Raw genomic sequence first — 20,282 nt, forward strand, 5'->3', positions numbered from 1 at the left:
ACAGGTAGCTTGTTCCACTCTTCCACTGCCCTTTGTGTAAAGAGAGTTGTGCGGTTTTTGGTTTTAAATGCACTTCTCTGTAGTTTCCACTTGTCTCCTGTGTTACGTCTTTCACTGCTGATTCAGAAAACATGGTTGATTTTGTTAGTGTCTTTGAGGATTTTGAATACTGGGGTCAGTCCCCTTATAATTTTCTCTGTTCAAGACTAAAAAGGATCAGTTCCTTCAGTCTGTCAGCTCAATGGTAGTTTTGATAATTGAACATGGAGTATAATTAAAAATCCATTTGAGACAGAAAAGAGTTTATTTTTAAAATTCCAGTGAAAGGTGGCGCCGTGAAAAAGCCACCATCTTGGCTCAAACCACAGGCTTAAGGGTGTGGTCCCGAGCCAAGATGGCTGCATGTTAGCTGAGGAAAGCTGCAGAATGAGGCACAGCTGGTCTGAATGAATCCTTGGCACTCAGAGAGAGTGGAATTCCGCATGAGGAAAAGGAGCTGTTGGGACAGGCTGTGTGTGGAGTTAGCCACATCTCTGGGCTAATTAAAAGGCTTATAAAACTACTTGGTATTAACATAATCTTTGAGTGTGTGTGGGGGTGCTCTAGCCTGAAAGGAAGGAGTGTGAGAGTTTTTGGCCTGAGGGGCCCTGTGAACTCGGGAGGCTGGAGAAGTAGGCCTCGGCCCCGGCCCAACGGGGATGAAGTGCTCTGCTGAGGAACAGAGCTGGTCTGCTGGACCGGGGGGTGATTGGGGATGTTGGTACCCCATTCCCCCACCCGCAATCCGTCCAGAACTGTGCTTGAGACAGCAACAGGACGGGTGGTCTAGGAGACGCCTGATTGCTGCCGACTCGTGTACAAACACAGCGTAACATGGCGACGCTGGCCCAGACTCCTCCAACAACCTTCCAGCGCCAGAGTGCCAACTCGCTATTTCCTGAAACATCGTCCGAGAAAGACTGGACGCTGAGCTTTTGCCTTCGGCAAGCAGACTGGACACCAAGTACAGGCCGGGCAATCAAGGCACTGCAGGAGAGCTGCTCTTCTCTCTTCTCCTAAAGGGCTTTGCAGTTTAATTTGTTTCTGGAAATCCTGGATTCCTACTGTATATTGTTGAATCCACAAAGACGTTGAATAGAGAAACCGGTTCCCATTCAGTGGTGAGCTGTCCTGTTTAGAGAGGGAGGTTTTAGTCCTGGGCAGGGTCCGTTAACTAGGACACTTGTTCCATTTGAAGGTGCTTTGTGCCTTAGTCTCCATGTCTGTTTATAGAAGGCAGGACCCCTGTGTTTCTATAAAGCTATAAAAAGTGTTACTTAGTCTAAAATATTTCTTAAGGAGCTTGTTCCTGTGTTACAAACTCTGGACATGATCCCTGAAAGTACAGTATAGTCTTGTCCACATTCCCAAGCTGTGCTGGAGAAGAGAGAAATCGTATGGTGATCCACTTGGGTTAAACTCTTAATTGTTCTACTTTGCTTGCAAGTGGATGGAGGGCCTGATGGTGAGTTTATAATGCTTTGCTTTAGAAATTGTTCTGTTTGCAGTGAGACAGTGTGTCCTTGTTCTGTCTGGTCACTGACTGCTGCCTCTCTCTGAGCTTTCCAAAAGCCTTTCAGGACCTTGGCTTGTGGTTTCCTGACCTTTTTTTTCATGCAATGGGTCAAAATGTCGCCTGGCTAAAGATTTAGTGGGGGAAGCGAAACTGAGTGTTCTTAGAAACAGAAAGATCACAATTGTAACCCTGCTGACGAACCCTGCTGAAGTCACCCTGTCGGCCTGTGGGCTGGGGCCAGAGCCTGTAGTCCAGGCCCCTGTCCCCCCAGGTGTGCACATGTCCTGTAGCCGACTGGGACTTGGTGATGCTCGTTCCTACCTTTCCTAACTAAGGCTCTCTACCTTTTCCCATTACTCTGTCTACAGGAAGGAGTAATACTTAGGGCTCTGGGCTTACCACAGGGAGGTTGCAGGTTCATTTCCTAGCTGGGGGGCACAGCAGTTGTGCCTTTGCTCTGTAAATAGCTCTCCAGGTTGTAAATGAGGTATTCCCTTGTGTGCTCAGAATCCAGGATAGCTCCAATGGAATTACCTGCCCAGCTACTATCTTATCTCCCCAAATGGGACTCTTGGTAGGATCTCATGGAGGCATTTAGTAAAAGTTGTTTCCCCAAAGAGTGTTATGCTTTCATTGTTCAGGACTGGGTTCAGCCCGCTGTCCTGTGCAGAGTGTATCTGAGGCAAGGGGAGCCTGCCCCTCTGTGTCAAGGCCAACCGCTCCAGCACGGCTTCCTGGTGTGTGCAACAGCTCAACTCGAGGGGGGGAGAGGAGTGGGATAGGGGCCGATCAAACAGACTGCAAGGAAAATCTACTGCCTTTTTTCATATTCTCTCTCTCTCTCCTTACCTATTATATTTACAATTCAAAGCAAAATAAATCAGCAAAGGTCTTACAACAAAAAGACTGAGAGACAGGCTCACACTCTGTTCTTCAGGCTGTGACAGGAGATCTTGTATTGTCCTGCCAGACTATTGAATTTTCTGCCAAACTAAGATGTTTCCAAGCCTACTGGGGCAGGAGTGGGAATTCTGGGATTAGATTTATTTTAGGGAAGAATGTTTCTCTAATTCGAGATTATTTCTCACAGTGCAGCAGAAAGTGCGTCTCTGTCTCTGTTTCTTCCTGCTGGCAGTGGGAGCACAGCCTGTCCTCTCTGGGCAGCCAGGTCTGTCTGTGTCCAGTTTCTATGTCCAGGCTGTGGTCACTGAGCCTGTCCTCTCTGGGCAGCCAGGTCTGTCTGTGTCCAGTTTCTATGTCCAGGCTGTGGTCACTGAGCCTGTCCTCTCTGGGCAGCCAGGTCTGTCTGTCCAGTTTCTATGGTGAGATTGTGATCATAGCCCCTGAAACAGGACAGGCTCAGTTTTTCCATACTCTCTCATTCTCTCTCCTTTGTTCTTTCCCTTTGTCTGCACTAACACAGTGATTCCAGGCCCACACCACAGCTATGGGTGACCGCAGCGTGCTCGTGGTATAAGACTGCACTCCGACAGGAAGGACTGTACAGTCCAGGCCCCGAACACTGGGCTAGCAAAGCTCATGTTTACAGTTCAGCTTGGTGAATTTGCGAGGCATAATCTGCCTTGCCAAGTTTTCCCATCTGATACAGTGACTTATCTGATGGAGCACAGCTGGGCTTATATGGCTTTTTACATTGTATGCTACTGCAATTGGCCCAATCTGGGGAAAAAATAATAAGTTCAGTGCTGGCATAAGCAACTTTGAAAGTGAAAACGTTACTGCTTGAACAGTACGGGGCACTACTATCCAATACCATTATGAAGTTTATTTCTTAATTGTAATAGACGTTATTGCAGTAGTAGCTGCAGTATCCACAATAGTAGTAATAGCAGTTGCAATAGAAGTCCTTTAGTAGTGTGTCTTAACCAAAAGGATTTCCAGAGACCAGGGCAGAACGAAAGCTGCTGACATGCTGACCTTTAATCGGAAACAAGGCTGCCTCTGTTTCACGAAGAGCAATACAGACTGAACCACATGTTTGCAAATGATGCCTCTTCCAGCTCTGGTCATCCTCCTAGTGAATGACCGGCTCAAATTCCAGCGTTCCTCTGGACAGGCTGCAGAGCGACTGGGCTGAACTTCCGGCCACTGTTTGACCAGGCCACAGTGCTGTTTCGCCTGATCTCTGAACAAGATCTGAGCTAGAAATGAAAAAGATTCCTGGAGAGAGACTTAAAATTGGAAATAAATGAACTCCAGTAACAAAAACGTAGAAGCTGGGAGTGAGGGGTTGCTCACGATTGCCCTTCTGAAAGAGGACTGCCCTCTATGAAGAGCAGAGCCAAGCCAGGGGTGAGATTTACCCCAGGAATGAGAATCCATGTGAACAGGGCCTGTCTGTCCCTCTCTTTCTCAGTCCTGACCCTTGACCCTAGTCCCATACCTACTTCTGACCCAAACGCTCGCCCAATATTTGAGTTCCAAAGCTCCAAACCCCACGTCCTCACCTCTACTTGTAGCCCTAAACCCTATCGTCAACCCTGATTCTAAGTGTGACCCCTGACCCCTAGCGGGGGTTCTCCCATCGCTCAACGAGCCCCTGCCAGCCAGGAAATACATTATCTCACCCCTCCTACGCACCTCCATCAACAAACACTCGAACGTTTTCAGCCTCGCCGCAGAGCCGGCCTCTCACTCAGGGCTAACGAGCTCATCATTGAGTGTTGCGCTTGAACCAGCCCCTCTCCAGGGCTAATTGCGGGCTCTCGTCTCCCTGCACTCAGCTAGAGTGCCCTCCTCTGTCCTGAAGAGGCTTGTGGGTCTCGTTGAGCTGCTCTTTAGCAGAACTGGTAATGAGGGCTGGATTGCACTAACGAGAGGGGCCGATGCCTGTCTGATCCACAGCGCCACTGATCCAGCTCCCATCTGGGGCTTTGAAGAAGGAAGAATCTGAGTCCTGGGACTGTAGCTCCTATTGTAACGGGACTGTTCTACTGTACTGGGACTGTAGCTCCTATTGTAACGGGACTGTTCTACTGTACTGGACTGTAGCTCCCATTGTAACGGGACTGTTCTACCGTACAGAGACTGTAGCTCCTATTGTAACGGGACTGTTCTACTGCACTGGGACTGTAGCCCCTATTGTAACGGGACTGTTCTACTGTACTGGGACTGTAGCTCCTATTGTAACGGGACTGTTCTACTGCACTGGGACTGTAGCTCCTATTGTAACGGGACTGTTCTACCGTACTGAGACTGTAGCTCCTATTGTAACGGGACTGTTCTACTGCACTGGGACTGTAGCTCCTATTGTAACGGGACTGTTCTACTGTACTGGGACTGTAGCTCCTATTGTAACGGGACTGTTCTACCGTACTGAGACTGTAGCTCCTATTGTAACGGGACTGTTCTACTGTACTGGGACTGTAGCTCCTATTGTAACGGGACTGTTCTACCGTACTGAGACTGTAGCTCCTATTGTAACGGGACTGTTCTACTGCACTGGGACTGTAGCTCCTATTGTAACGGGACTGTTCTACTGTACAGAGCTCCTATTGTAACGGGACTGTTCTACTGTACTGGGACTGTAGCTCCTATTGTAACGGGACTGTTCTACTGTACTGGGACTGCAGCTTCTATTGTAATGGGACTGTTCTACTGTACTGGGACTGTAGCTCCCATTGTAACGGGACTGTACTACTGTACTGGGACTGTAGCTCCCATTGTAACGGGACTGTACTACTGTACTGAGACTGTAGCTCCTATTGTAACGGGACTGTTCTACTGTACTGGGACTGCAGCTTCTATTGTAATGGGACTGTTCTACTGTACTGGGACTGTAGCTCCCATTGTAACGGGACTGTACTACTGTACTGAGACTGTAGCTCCCATTGTAACGGGACTGTTCTACTGTACTGGGACTGTAGCTCCTATTGTAACAGGACTGTTCTACTGTACTGAGACTGTAGCTCCCATTGTAACGGGACTGTTCTACTGCACTGGGACTGTAGCTCCCATTGAAACGGGACTGTTCTACTGTACTGGGACTGTAGCTCCTATTGTAACGGGACTGTTCTACTGTACTGGGACTGTAGCTCCTATTGTAACGGGACTGTTCTACTGCACTGGGACTGTAGCTTCTATTGTAACGGGACTGTTCTACTGTACTGGACTGTAGCTCCTATTGTAACGGGACTGTTCTACTGCACTGGTACTGTAGCTCCCATTGTAACGGGACTGTTCTACTGCACTGGGACTGTAGCTCCTATTGTAACGGGACTGTTCTACCATACTGAGACTGTAGCTCCCATTGTAACGGGACTGTTCTACTGTACTGAGACTGTAGCTCCTATTGTAACTGGACTGTTCTACTGTACTGAGACTGTAGCTCCTATTGTAACGGGACTGTTCTACTGCACTGGGACTGTAGCCCCTATTGTAACGGGACTGTTCTACTGCACTGGGACTGTAGCTCCCGTTGTAACGGGACTGTTCTACTGTACTGGGACTGTAGCTCCTATTGTAACGGGACTGTTCTACTGTACTGGGACTGTAGCTCCTATTGTAACGGGACTGTTCTACTGTACTGGGACTGTAGCTCCCATTGTAATGGGACTGTTCTACTGTACTGGGACTGTAGCTCCTATTGTAACGGGACTGTTCTACTGTACTGGGACTGTGGCTCCTAATCTTGGAATTTGGCCTCGTACAATGCTGTAACGGTGAAATTAAATGTAATCAGCAATTATCATGGAACTGAAGACGGGGAACTAAGCTCGCTTTGTTTTTGGCCAGGAAGACGTCATCACGGGGATGGTGGCATTTTTCCTCTTTTTAAAAACATTCCCTTTGTAAAACCTGCACAGCTGCAGTTCCCCTGAGCTACTCGGTCCTGGCCAGCTCTGGCCTTAAAAGGAGCTGCCGTCCGAGAGCCCAACCTCGGAAAACTCCATTCCAGCCATCCCGGAGCGCGGTCCCCCGTGGCACCGGTGCAGCCTTCCTGCCTTAAAGGGCCAGCGAGCATCTGCGCCACCCTCTTCTCGGAATTCTCCCAGGCCTGGCCCCCTCCCTGCCCAGTTGTCTGGTGTTCCCATCATACCTCTGTGCCTGTAATCTACAGTCTTCTGCACAATCGTTTTCCAGAGTTTTGAAACATCTTTGTCCACTTGCCTTCTGTAAAGTCAAGGACATCTTCTTTGCTATAGGGCATCAGATCTAAGCGGGCTGGGCCACACTGACCCAGTCCGTGTGGGGTACCTTGTCGATTCCTGTCGTACGCTTGCCAGCCCTGGCATTAGGCTTTTACGCTCACTGGACAAAATATTAGAAACCCCATCCCTCTTCTGAATCACAGGGCCTCTGTGAGCAGCTGGGACAGGGTGTGGCCTGATAGATTTCTCAGGGAATTTGTCTGGAAGCTTCTGCAGCCCAATCCCATCCCATTCCTGCAGCAGGACGGCCTTCAGCTGGGGTTGTGAGGAGGGTGGTGGTGTGTGGGGACTGAACTGGACGGTCCACTGGTTCCCTGGAGATCATTCTGTTCAGTTATTCTGTGCAGTACTAGTAGGAGATGGAGCAGTACTCTCTCAGGTAGGGGGCAGTGTGAGCCCCTGCAGACTCTCTTCCTGTTGCTCCAGCGCCCTGTGCTCTTGATCTCTCACACCCTGCAGGCAAGGCTACTGATCACAGCATGGCACAGATGGAGCAGTACTTTGTTTTTCAGGTAGGGGGCAGCGTGAGGCCCTGCAGGCTCTCTGTGTGTTGCTCTAGCGCCCTGTGCTCTTGATCTCAAATGCTGCAGTAAGGCTGATCACAGTGGGCTGCAGATGGAGCAGTACGCTCCTTCACAGGCAGGGGGCAGTGCGAGCCCCTGCTGGCTCTCAGGCTGATGCTCCAGCGCCCTGTGCTGTTGATCTCTCACACGCTGCAGGGAAGGCTGGTGATCCCAGCGTGGCGCAGACGGAGCAGGGCTGGAGCGTGCTGCGGGCACTTTGCCAGGTTCTTCCTCGCTTCCCTAATACAAGTTTGCCTTAATTGGCATTCAGCTCTGGCTTGGAGCAAAAAATAAATCTTAAAAGTTAAAAAACTTAAAGCTCATCTTAATGACATGACTTGGATCCAGTTCAGGGCTGCTGCTGGGCGGGGCCGATGGTGGTAGGGGGGTGAGGTTCGTCTCTCTCCTGCAGCACGAGTCGGTGGCTCGGTGCTCGTGGTGCCCCTGTGGAGCACAACCAATCGATCAATCCATCAATCAATCAGTGACTCGGATTTGATTTGCTATAATGCCCTTCACACCAGTTTGCCACAGAGCACTTTACAGAATGGTACAGCAGTTTACCATGATGAGTAACAACAGCTGACCCAGGCACTGGGGGAAACTGGACTGGGACTGTGTCAGAGCTGGGAACCCTCTGTGTTGGGTGTGTGTGTGTCAGAGCTGGGACCCCTCTGTGCCGGGTGGTGTGTGTGTGTCAGAGCTGGGACCCCTCTGTGTCGGGTGTGTGTGTGTGTCAGAGCTGGGATCCCTCTGTGCCGGGTGTGTGTGTGTATGTGTGTGTCAGAGCTGGGACCCCTCTGTGCCGGTGTGTGTGTGTGTGTGTGTGTGTGTCAGAGCTGGGACCCCTCTGTGTCGGGTGTGTGTGTGTCAGAGCTGGGACCCCTCTGTGCCGGGTGTGTGTGTGTGTGTGTGTGTGTGTCAGAGCTGGGACCCCTCTGTGTCGGGTGTGTGTGTGTCAGAGCTGGGACCCCTCTGTGTCAGGTGTGTGTGTATGTGTGTGTGTCAGAGCTGGGACCCCTCTGTGTCAGGTGTGTGTGTATCAGAGCTGGGACCCCTCTGTGCCGGGTGTGTGTGTGTCAGAGCTGGGATCCCTCTGTGCCGGGTGTGTGTGTGTGTGTGTGTCAGAGCTGGGACCCCTCTGTGCCGGGTGTGTGTGTGTCAGAGCTGGGACCCCTCTATGCCGGGTGTGTGTGTGTGTCAGAGCTGGGATCCCTCTGTGCCGGGTGTGTGTGTATGTGTGTGTCAGAGCTGGGATCCCTCTGGGGTCAGGGTTGTCCGAGTCAGTCTGTCTGCTCTCTTGGGTTCACGTGTAGCCAGGTTAGAAAGGGCACTGCCAGCAGCCCGGCACTATAACTAACGCCACGTGCTGCACTTCAGAAAGCAGCACCAGCCTGCATACTCGCCCAGTGGGAGTCCAGGACAGAGGCCCCCGGAAGCTCATTTCTCACTCAAACCCCTCTCTGCCCTGCGACGCTGCAGATGGGAGAGGGGCAGCCCCAGCAGCGCCCCCACCTGCGCGAGCGTCGCCTCCTTCGGATTTCTTCTCTTCCGCCCTTCCCTCCCGGCCGGGCCTCATGAGCGCGGCTGCCTGGCCACGGTCCTGGGTTAGAAACCAAATTCTGGGCAGCTGAGGGGGCTAAAGCTCAAGGCTTGTTACCAGGAGGTTCCCAGTTCCAACCCTTCCCGTCTCCGTCTCGACCCTGAGCAAGTATGGGACCTCCCTGTGCTGCCCTTCCAGTCCTCAGCCCTCAAGCGCCCCCTGTCTTTGATCATGCTGTTGTCAAAGATGGGCGAGTGCATTGTTACTGTCTGCATGTGTCACACAGGGCGAAATCACTTGTCCTGAACTGTTCCGTCACCTGGGCCTGGATCAAGTTTTCTGCCGACGCAGAGTCTGCACGAAAATCCAGAATTAATTTGACAGATGGCATCATGTAAGGGGAAGGTTGTGAGCATGAACAATCTGTCACTGCAAATCTTTCAGCAAACTACCGAGCGAGCGTGTCCATGCCACATGTTTTCAGATTGTTTCCCTGAATGTTGAAGACGCTGTAGAGGGCTTCATTAGCAGGAGTGCAATGTGATGGAACTCCTTCCTTCAGCCCATTTTCTAACAGCTTGGTCAATTCAGGGTCACAGGGGAGCCAGAGCCTATCCCAGCATGCAAGGGGCATGAGTTGGGGTACACCCTGGATGGGACGCCAGTCCGTCATGGGGCTTACACACACACTCACACCTGGGCCAGTTGTTTTTCTTAGAAGCCAATTAACCCACCAGCATGTCTTTGGGAGGAAACTGGAGCACCTGGAGGAAACCCACGGTAACACAGGGAGAACATGCAAACTCCACACAGACAGCGCCCTTTGTCCAGAAATGAACCCAGGGCCCAGGCGCTCCGAGGCAGCAATGCCAACTGCTGTGCCACCGTGCCACCCATAATGGAGCCCCTCCTTAATAAGAGTACGACGCCTCACTGATGGTGAGAAATGCTTCATTGTTTCCTGCCGTCGGAGAAAGCCGAGAAATGCCTTGTTAATATGAATACATCTTTAAGACGAGCACCTGCAGTCATTTTGCAAAGCAGATCCCTACTGTCCACGACTCGGGATCACTGGGGCTCATCCTCCTGGTTTCCCACTGGAGGCCGGATAAATCCAGGTCTCTCCCACATCGCGGCAGTTCGTCTCCTCCCCTGCAGGGCCGCGCAGTTTCTACCGCTTTTCTGCATCAGTGCCTGACGAGCGGGGACCTTTTCTTAATTTAGCAACCGATTGATCTGTGAGGGTCCTTCAGAGCTCCGCTGGAACAAGACCCTGCGGGCCCTGTGGGTCTCCAGGACTGGACCGCAGGCCCTGTGGCTCTCCAGCACTGGACCGCAGGCCCTGTGGCTCTCCAGGACTGGACCGCAGGCCCTGTGGCTCTCCAGCACTGGGCCGCAGGCCCTGTGGGTCTCCAGGACTGGGCCGCAGGCCCTGTGGCTCTCCAGCACTGGACCGCAGGCCCTGTGGCTCTCCAGGACTGGACCGCAGGCCCTGTGGCTCTCCAGCACTGGGCCGCAGGCCCTGTGGGTCTCCAGCACTGGGCCGCAGGCCCTGTGGCTCTCCAGCACTGGACCGCAGGCCCTGTGGGTCTCCAGGACTGGGCCGCAGGCCCTGTGGCTCTCCAGCACTGGACCGCAGACTCTTGAACTGAAGAAAGTCAGTAAATTGGTCCAAATAAACCAATAAGGATGATCTTATTAATTTTGTTTGACTAGTGCTTCAGGTCTTTAAGAGTGGAGTTGCAATGAAAGCCTGCAGACACACTCCGGGCTCCCCTGACTGGAGACGGACCACTCTGACCAAAATGGCTGATTATTAAAGGGCTGCGTGCTTAACTCCGCTTCCTGGTCAGCGGATCCACTCCGGGCGTTTGGCCGATTCTTTTGCAGTTTGGACAGGCTTCCATCGGAGGCAGTGGAAGACTCTCTTGTAGCCATTGTCTTTGCTGCTGTCCTCCGGGAATCGCAGTGGCCCGGGAGGATTAGAGCACGCATTGTTTCTGTAGGGCCGTTATTTTTATCGGCAGATTTGGAAAACATAGCAAAACAATGAAAGAACCACAACTATGGCCAAAAAAGGCTAGAAAGCAGACGGGAGAAGGAGACGCAGAAGAGGGAGGGGGCGTGGGTGGGTTCAGAGAGGAGATCCGTGCGTCCGAACGCGGATCTGCGTAATCCCGGCAAATCTCTTCCCATAAGAACAATTCCTGCTCAGGAGCAAAGCCCTGTGTGGAGTTAGCCTAGGGGTGTCTGTTCCAGATCCGGTGTTGTCTGGTTTTAGTTCCACCCGTGCCCTCGTTTACACAGCTGGTCTAATTAATTAATTAACAGCCCAGCTGTAGTACTTCTTCCTAAAGGATAAGGTGGTTCGTAGGTCACTGTACCTTGAATCAAGTGAGTGTTTTCGTTAAGTAATCAATGGTTAAAGACCTTACGTAATGTCCTGTATGGGTCTGCATAAGGAAATAATTAGGCTAATTGTTTAATTGATGCCTACAGCTGGAAAAAGACCGTCAGACACCAGCTGTAGAGTGTCTCTGCCTCCCCTCCCCGTCCTGTGGAACAGATTTGTTTGACTGCTGCTAATCTCCTGAACACAATCTGATGCTTGGGGATTGAGGTGCAGGTTAGTTTTACTTACCAATCCATTGAGCCAGATCCTTTAGATCTCCCGGTTTAATGACCAAGCTGGGCTGACCAGCTGGAGGTTTGGAGCTGCGGGACTCTGGTTACTGGCCTGCAGTTTACACTGCTCACCAGCAGGGGAAGCGCTCTCCCACTGTTGCACTCCTCCTGATCCTACAGTCTGGACAGGACAGGTGGGCAGGCACGATGGCCGTGGACTGGAATCTGTTTTCTCCATCACCCTGTTGATAGAGCTCAGAGCCATAGCTGCTTATGTGTCAATTCTACGCATCGCTGGTCATCTTTCAGCGGCTGTTTACACTGGTAAAAGATGATTATTATTGTCGAGAGAGAAATATACAGCACAGTGGCAAATCGATTGATTAAGCGACAGAAATTAAGAGAGACAGAGAGACATTGACAGACGGATGGACAGATAGGATAGATAAAGAGACCCTGTGGTGGTTCAGTAGATTAGATCGCTCAGTGCCTTTTAATCCAATAGATTCCTTCAGTATCAACAGACCTGATGGGTTTACAGCTCCTTGGCAATACTGATAAGGCTAAAGTGTCAGTCCTTATCAGCCAGTATCAGTCCTTGGTGGCCAGAACCCGCGGTGCTTGAGGATGAGAGTTCAGCTGGCGCATTTTAAACACGCCCTGAACAATTCGAATCCCCCCCAGGTGGATTTTGCTCAAGGCCTGTCATAAAGACCCCTAAGGTAGGAGGAGCCCACTGTGTCTTGTTCCATTTTGTGTATTAGATCTCCGCAACAGCTGTCCCCATCAAGATCAGACCCCCGGAGAGACATGGGCCGCGCCCTGTGCGGCTGGCACCAGTGTTCTGAACATCCCGATGCACTGCAAGTGGATCCACTCCGGGTTTTCGCTAGCTGCAGGGCTCTCCTTTGCAAATCAGTACCGCAAGCTGGCTTATTTCGAGACTACCACCTCTTCTGGAGCAGATTTGCACAGTCGCCATTAATGTTGTGTCTTTGCTGCCTTGTCAGTACAGTCTGCACCGGAGCCCGGCAGCTGGTAAATCCTGGAGTGGCTCAAACTGCTGGGCAGCAGGAGTCCCCGATGGCCTCGCTGAGGGAAGAGTGCGAGAGTTTGTGCTGCCACGTGCCTTTCGGTTCCCAGTTTTTCCAGGGAGCTCACCCTCGGCCAGTCTCCTCGGTGCTCACACACGGGCACGCTCACGCACACTCACACGGGACAGGCGGGGGCCCAGGCCAGGGGGATGTGTCACTGGAGAAAACTCCTGGAATAATCGTTTCCCCATCACTCACCCCTGAACAGCAGAGGAAAAGAGGCAGACGGGGGGTGTCTGAGTATGTCTGTGTGAGATGTGTTAGTGTGCGTTTATGGGCGACTCTGAGTGTACGCAGCGGTGAGTCAGGGCTCGTGTCTGTGCATGAGTGTGAAAACATGTAACTGTGTCAGTGTGTGTGTGTGAGTGTGTCTGTGTGAGCGTGTGTGATAGCAATAACAGGTTGATCCACTGAAACCATGTTGGCAACAAAGCGTACAGCTGATCTGTTTATTCCGAGAGCCTCCTGCCGCAGGAGAGAGTGGAGTGGGGAGAGCAGGTCCGGTCTGATCGCCCTCTGCCCGTGTCTTTCCATGGATTCGGCGAGGGCCCTTCCATGAGACTCCGAGTTCGGAAAGAGAGCGTTCTTCCCGAAACTTTCAGGTTATCAGTCCAAGTTCTAATACACGGACGGAGGTTCCGGGAAAGCTTTAAAAAATGGAACAATCCCTTTGAGCAAGAAATCAAAGTAATAATAAGCAAATATATCTACATTTTTAAAAGTGTTTATGAAAAGTGAAGTGCCTGAAGGGTACTACGAATGCTCTGGATTGAAAGGTGCTATATGCAAATAAAATTGATTGGTAGACTTTAAGAGATCTTACAAATGGAACAAATTGTATTCATTCCAATATTCAATTGGCTGCATTTTTTAATGTCTCTCTCCCTATGTACTAACAGGGATGGAAATAAGAGTTTAACTGAATAGCAGTTGGGTCCATTTCAATTTTTTTTTAATCTCAGCTGTGAAGTTCTGTGTATAAACTCTCCAGATGAAACAGGCAGCCCGACATGTGCAGCCCGGCTATTTTTAACCGGACGCTAGCGCCACATCTGTCTGTGCTAAATCACTTACAATAGGGTAACAAGCATGAGGTGCTGGCTGCCATACAAGAGCCCTGCAGCTGGAAAAAAAACCCGGAGCGGATCAGCCCGCTGTGCAACAGGAGTGCGACGGCCGTTTGTTCATGTGTGTCACGCAGCAATGCACGAGCCTGTCACCGCTCAGGGGCTGCGTGTGCGTCTGTCAGTGAGGCACCAGCTTTCCCACCAAACTCTGCCGGCACTTTCTGCAAGGAGTGGGTGTGGGAGTCTTTGTGTGCGTCTGTGTGCTTCCGTCTCCTGCGCAGTGCAGGGAGAGGGAGGCAGAGGCGAGCAGGCGGTAGGAGAGAGGGAGAGAGAACAGAGGAGGACAGGAGAGGAGGGGGAGGCTGCAGGCTCCACCTCCCCCTCCCCCCTGCTCCCCCCTCCTCTCCCTCCCTCCTCCCTCCCTCTCTCCCAGACGGAGAGCCCGTTATTTGACCAGAGCGACAGCAGAAGGCGGCGGGGACCTGCAGTGCTCTCTGCCTTCTCTCTCCCTCTGTCTGCCCCTCTCCAGACGCCCTGCCCTGGGCTCTGTCCACACCCCCGGGTTACTGCAGTAGGGATTGCTTGCTCGTTCCGCCTGGGAAGTGCCGGATCAGTGGGATTTGCTTGGCGTGGCTGGCGGATGACATCTGGACACGCGCGAGCGGGGTTTTTATTTCTGCCTTTTGGAAACCTTGGTTTTTCCCCTGTCGCCCGGCGGAGGAGGAGGAGGACCGGTCCGGCGCACTGCCCGTCTCTTGCCCGCCTCTCGTCCAGTGCCATGATCAGAGGTGGCAGCCCTGCTGGCAGCGACCTGGGCACAGCATGAAGGGAGGGCACCACCACAGGGGCTGCGCGTGCCAACACTTATTCCGAAAAGTACTGGCAAAGTGCGGCTGCTGTTACGCCAGGGTGAGAGGTCAGTGATGGGCATCTCCTTCTTGTTATTGGAATTGTTGCAATTATTTGTCCCGAGGTCCCAGCGCGTGTGTGTGTGTGTGTGTATCTGGGGGTTCCTCAGTCTACCCCCCCCAGTTCTCTCCAGCCTCCTCCTCGTCCGTCTCGGGTGCTGTGTTTATTTTCTTTAGCCCTCTGGTCTGGCCAGACCCCCCTCCCGCCTGCTCTCCTGCTCCTCCAGGTTTTTCGGAGTGGAGCAACAGATGTCCACCCCTGGTCTCTCCCCCCCCTGGCACACTTAGAATAGACCTCTGTGTTTTGAACATCGGGGGGGACGCCCCCGTTCACACTGCGGGACAGCCAATCAAAGTGCGATGGGCACCCCTCCCTGTGGAGGGGCGCTCGAACACGTCTGCTCACTCCTGCAGGCAGGGAGGCCCCGGGGGTCGTCCTCGCGGGTGGCGTCTTCAGACCGGGTCTGAGCGCGCCGCCGGTCCTGCCAGCTGTCCCGGCTCGCTCCGCGATGTGTTGGGGAGGGGTGGGGTGGGTTGAAGTTGGGGAGCTGACTCATTGTGCCCAGAAGAACGTTGTTGCCCCGCTTCTGCCCTGTCTCCTCACTCTCCCGAGGAGAGCGTGACTCCTGGTGCGGAGCAGACGGATCCACTTCCAGGGCTTGCTGGGGCCCCTGGGCTCTCCGGTACGAGCTGCGCCAAGCCGCCGGGAAGACAGCTGAGACGCTTTCGTGTTGTTAGAGACTCAGGGTTGTCCAGAATGCTGTAACTTTCCACTGCCTTACGAACTCCCACAGCTTGCGGTGAAACCTGGAATGGCTCAGATTGCTCTGGAGTGGGAGTGCTCTGGGTTTCACCACACGTAGCGCAGAGCCCATTTGAGATACACTTGTGCTCACACAGGCCACGGCAGCTTAGGGTAACATGCGTTAAAAATCCGTTACAGATATTAGTTTGCTCCCTGGGTGTCTGCAGGGTAACTGGGGTGTTTAGACAGGCTGTGTGTGTTGTGTATCCAGGCTCATTTACAGATGTGAATTTTGATTCCTCTCTGCGCCTCGCCCTACCATCGCTGGTCCCATTTGGAGCCCCGGTGCCTCCTCAGTTGGGACAAACTGAGGGACAGGGCGGCAGAAGGACAGGGGGACCGGCAGAGAAAGACAGAGAGACAGGGACAGAGGGACAGAGAGACAGCATGAGAGAGACAGTGAGACAGAGATAGAGGGAGAGAGACAGTGTGAGAGAGACAGAGAGACAGCGTGAGAGAGACAGCGTGAGAGAGATAGAGAGACTGGTATAGAGGGAGAGAGACAGTGCGAGAGAGAGACAGAGAGACAGCGTGAGAGAGACAGCGTGAGAGAGATAGAGAGACAGAGATAGAGGGAGAGAGACAGAGATAGAAGGAGAGAGACAGCGAGACAGTGTGAGAGAGACAGAGAGACTGGGATAGAGACAGAGAGACAGCGTGAGAGAGACTGGGATAGAGGGTGAGAGACAGGAAGAGGAGGACAGAGAGATGGAGAAAAGGGAGAGAGAAGGAAGGGACAGGGAGAGAATATGGAGCTGTGAAATGGGAGATGGGTCCCAGTCCTGTTGCACAAAACTTCACAGTAGAGTAGCTGCATAACACAGGTGTGCTTCAGATTTTTTAGCCAAGTACTAGAAGTGTTCTGTGTTTGCTGTTGTAATTAATAAAATATTGAACTGGCAATTGAACACAATATGGCTTTGGACGATTTGAATGCATGAATTGGAGTGGAATAAATACATATTCCTCATTAACAATGACAGCAGAGTTACTTCAGCTGAAAAAAAACACACTGTATATGAGAATTGTTTTTCAGGGATTCCTATTGGATGACGAGTCCAATCGTCCCACCCATTGCCCTGTGATGGACACATGGGCGTGACCCCCTATCCCCTGTTGAACTGATTGCATCACCTAGCAATAATGAGCACATTGCACACATCCTCTGAGGGGTGTGAAGTCACAGCCAGATTGCTCTCAAAACAGGGCCATAGTGCAGTGGGTAAACAGGCTCGAGTGTACGGCGGCCGTGTGCAGTTTCCTGTTTAGCGATGTGGACTGGTGGGATTGCGGGTTCAGATCCCAGATGAGGCATGGCTGTTTTAACCTTGAATAGGGTACTTCACTCAGAGTGCTCCAGTAAACTACCTTGCTTTAGAAGTAAGTCTCCAGGCCATCATTATAAACAAGGATATGTTCTCAATGGACCTGGTCAAATGAGCTGATCACTTATGCAGCCAGTATAATGTCATAGAGCAGGAGTGGACATCCCTGATCCTGGAATGCTGGGTTCCTTCTGGTATGAAGAGACAGCTTTTCATTTAAGACCTGGAAAACACAGTCAATTGGACCTTTTATGCACTTAATTGGTACACTTAAGTCAATTACGGTCTGAGTTGGAAAACCAGAAACAGACTCTGCACTGCAAGACCTGAGCTTCCCACTCCTGTCCCAGTGTTCCCAGTGTATCCAGGCCATGGCAACACTCATAATCGTCTGTACTTTGGTCTCCAGGCTGCTGTCCAGCAAGTATTCTAGGTCTCTCTTAACCTCCGGCTTCATGAAGAACGAGGAAGTGCTTCAACTTGTTAAATTAAGCTCAAAACGATTTCAATTAAGTTAATAAGGTGAAAGGAAAAACAGAGACATTATGTTCCTCTAGTACTGGAACTGTGCCCCCTGCCCTGTAGCCATTCACAAGTAAAAGGTAGATAACCCTTCATGGGGGCAGCACAACCATGCAGTGGCTCACAGTGCCGGGGCCCTGGGCTCAGGATCAGACCTGGGGTGCTGTCTGTATGGAGTTTGCATGTTCTCCCTTTGTTCATGTGGGTTTCCTTCAGGTGTTATGGTTTCCTTCCAGAGTCCAAAGACTGTGTCTGTGTTGTCTGTGTCTGTGTGTGCCCTGTGATAGACTGGCGTCCCTTCCAGGCTGTGTCCTGTCGTGTGTCCATTGCTTGCTGAGATAAGCTCCACCTGCCCCGCAACCCTGTATTTGATGAAGCAGTGAGAAAGTGCGTAGATGGCTAACCATTCATAATGACCCTTCCCTCACCCTTAACCCACACCTAACAGTGTCAGAAGCTCTGCTGTGACAGATCCTGGCTGCTATTGCAGATACTCATGGACCTGTTTTGTCTTTAGGAACAATAGTCATAAACAACATGAAAACTGTTACAGCTTTGTTTGTGGAGAAAGATACCAGTTGATGTCACTGCCTGCTCCCTGAACATAATGCTTAATTTTCGATTCTAGTTCTGAAAGACAATCCCCTCTCTCCCCCTTTTTGCTGTGGTGTACTGCCTTCTAAGTCTCCTCCACTGGAAGTTAAAATCTCCCCCACAGTATTGGCCATACTACTCTGGTGATTGCATAGTATTCCGTCTCCAGTGGAGGAAATTAATGGGAAGTGCTTCCAGGACTGAAATCAGCAGACATGTCTGTACACAGAGAGTGGTGGGAGTCTGTAACAAGCTGATCATCCATGCGGTTGAAGCCAATTTGCTGGGATCCTCCAAGATCCTTGAGACTGAGGTCCTCAGACAAGGAGGGGCTGAATGGAGCTTGTGCTGTTTGTAAACTTTCTGATTATGAGCACAGGCATGCTTTTCCCTGCTGCCCTGCCTTATAACAGGGCACCTATCACCTCCTCTCACCACTCCAGCATTCTGATCCTGCTCCGGAGTGCCTGTGTGCTGAGAAATCTGTTTCTGGTTGGTCGGATCATCTGTGCCATGAGCGTTTTGTAACAGCAGGCTGGTGCTCTTGATCCTGGAATTTGGTGGGGGGAGGGCATGGCTTTAATAAAGGCCATAAATTCTCTTTAAAGGCATCCAGATGAGCTTTGTGATGAGCTCCGCTCACAGCTGAGGGAGGAGTGCTGTTCTCTGGCTTCCGGGCAGCTGGAAGTTAATCTGAATAGAGAACTGGGAGAGATCTGGACTGATCAGCTCATAGATATGATTGTCTGAAGCTGGACAGGCTCTGGAGTTCAAGCAAAACTCTAGGTGACATAATTTGAGTGATTAATGACTTAATTAGTCCTCGTGGTCCCAGTCTTAGGACTACATGGTAGTGTAGTGTTTAGCGTTGCTGTCTCGCAGCACTGGGGCCCTGGGTTCAGTCCCTGGGGTGCTATCTGTGTGGAGTTTGAATGCTCTCCCTGTGTTCACATGGGTTTCCTCCAGGTGCTCTGGTTTCCTTTTGCAGTCCAAAGACATGCTGGTAAATTAATTGGCTCATAGGAAAATTGGCCCTGGTGTGAGTGAGTGTGTCTGTGTCTGTGTGTGCCTTGTGATGGAAAGGTGTCCTGTCCAGGGTGTAGCCCGCCCTGCGCCCTTTGCTTTCTGGGATAGGCGCCAGCTCCCATGCGCCCCTGAATTGGATGAAGTGATTAGAAAATGGAAGGATAGAAGGATCCCAGTCTCCAGTCCTCCATGCTCTTTGACCACAGGCCCTTCCCGCATCCCTGCTACTGAGGAATATCCAACAGGAGCCCTTCAACCGGAAAAACTCTGGGATTAGTGCTGGCAGTAGGAAAACAGGGGATCAAGACTCCTGGTGTGTAGCAGTCCGATCCATTCCTGTTCTTGAGGGCTGCCTGCCATGATGTTTTTCCCTGCACAGTCCCAGAAAGCCCAGTTCTGAATTTCCCTGAATTCTCAAACAGTATTAGGAAAACCCACTTCATAAATTCAAGACCATCCATTACAGATACGAGACCTGTTGTTAACTGTATCAGATTGACGGCCCAGGAACTGTACTGTTGGTAATTGGGCGAGCAGCTGTCTGAGAGAAAGAGCCTCTGTGGGCTGCTTCAGCGAGCAGCGGGGCTGGTGGGGTCCCTGCCTGCTCACCTGGACCGCGAGGAGCAGCAGGAGGCCGTGCCCTCAGCCAGGCCACTGGCACGGAGCTGTGATTCTGGTGGCACCTCACTGGCTAGTGCGGCGCTCGTCCCGCTGCCAAGACACGCCAGAAGGTGACAGAAAAGCACACAGCCAAGAGCAGCGGAAATTCCCATAGGGCAGCTGCCAAGAGATCATTTCCTGTTCGTCTCCCGGGCTCGGAGATGTCAGGATTCAAAAATAGTACTGGGGGGAAGAAATCCACTCTGAGCTGGGTGACGCAGAGAGACTTCTCTGCTGTTCTTCTGAGGAGCGAGCGAGAGGGAGGGGGGAGTTGGGGAGGGAGAGAAAAAGTTGGAGACGTTGAAGAATCCTATATGCCCCCCTTATACCAATCTCACAACAACACATGAGGAAGAAGTCCTCATCCAACATCTCACACAGAGCACCATCTACACACCAGATCTCCTCATCCAACACCTCCAACAGAGCACCATCTTCACACCAGATCTTCTCTTCCAACACCTCACACAGAGCATCAAAGTTATGCAGTTTAACAAATTACAAAGATGCACCGTCCCAAGGGCTAGACATGATGCTAAAATAAATGTCATGACCTCTTCTGCACGTTATGTCATTTTCATCTGTCCCTAGAAAGCATTATGCATGTGATGATCATGTCTTGTGTAGCAGTCATGAAGGGATTGTGAAGCCATTATGCAGCAACATTCCAGTAAAGCATTTCCGACTGACTGCTTCTGTAACCCGCAAGCAGAAAAATGCAGTTTAATTCAGCTTCTAGGGAGAGAAGGAGAAAGAAGGGACAGACAGGAGAGGGCAGAGGAGGAAATGCTAATGTTGCTTTAATTCAGGTCTGAAAAGGTCAG

The 20,282-nt window shown here is 51.5% G+C and overlaps 1 protein-coding gene across 1 annotated transcript in view; it reads left to right on the top strand.

The window, feature by feature from the left end:
• The first annotated feature begins 14,072 nt into the window (after positions 1 to 14,072).
• The window catches only part of LOC148841365 (rho guanine nucleotide exchange factor 25-like), a 60,143-nt gene continuing 53,933 nt past the window's right edge, over positions 14,073 to 20,282 (top strand). The window contains exon 1 of the mRNA XM_088914652.1: positions 14,073 to 14,534. Coding sequence (XP_088770778.1) covers positions 14,441 to 14,534 — 94 coding nt within the window. The 5' untranslated portion in view covers positions 14,073 to 14,440. The remainder of the gene's footprint in view (positions 14,535 to 20,282) is intronic.

Source organism: Atractosteus spatula, chromosome 1 (assembly GCF_055471065.1).
Source record: "Atractosteus spatula isolate fAtrSpa1 chromosome 1, fAtrSpa1.hap1, whole genome shotgun sequence".
NCBI lineage: Eukaryota > Metazoa > Chordata > Actinopteri > Semionotiformes > Lepisosteidae > Atractosteus > Atractosteus spatula.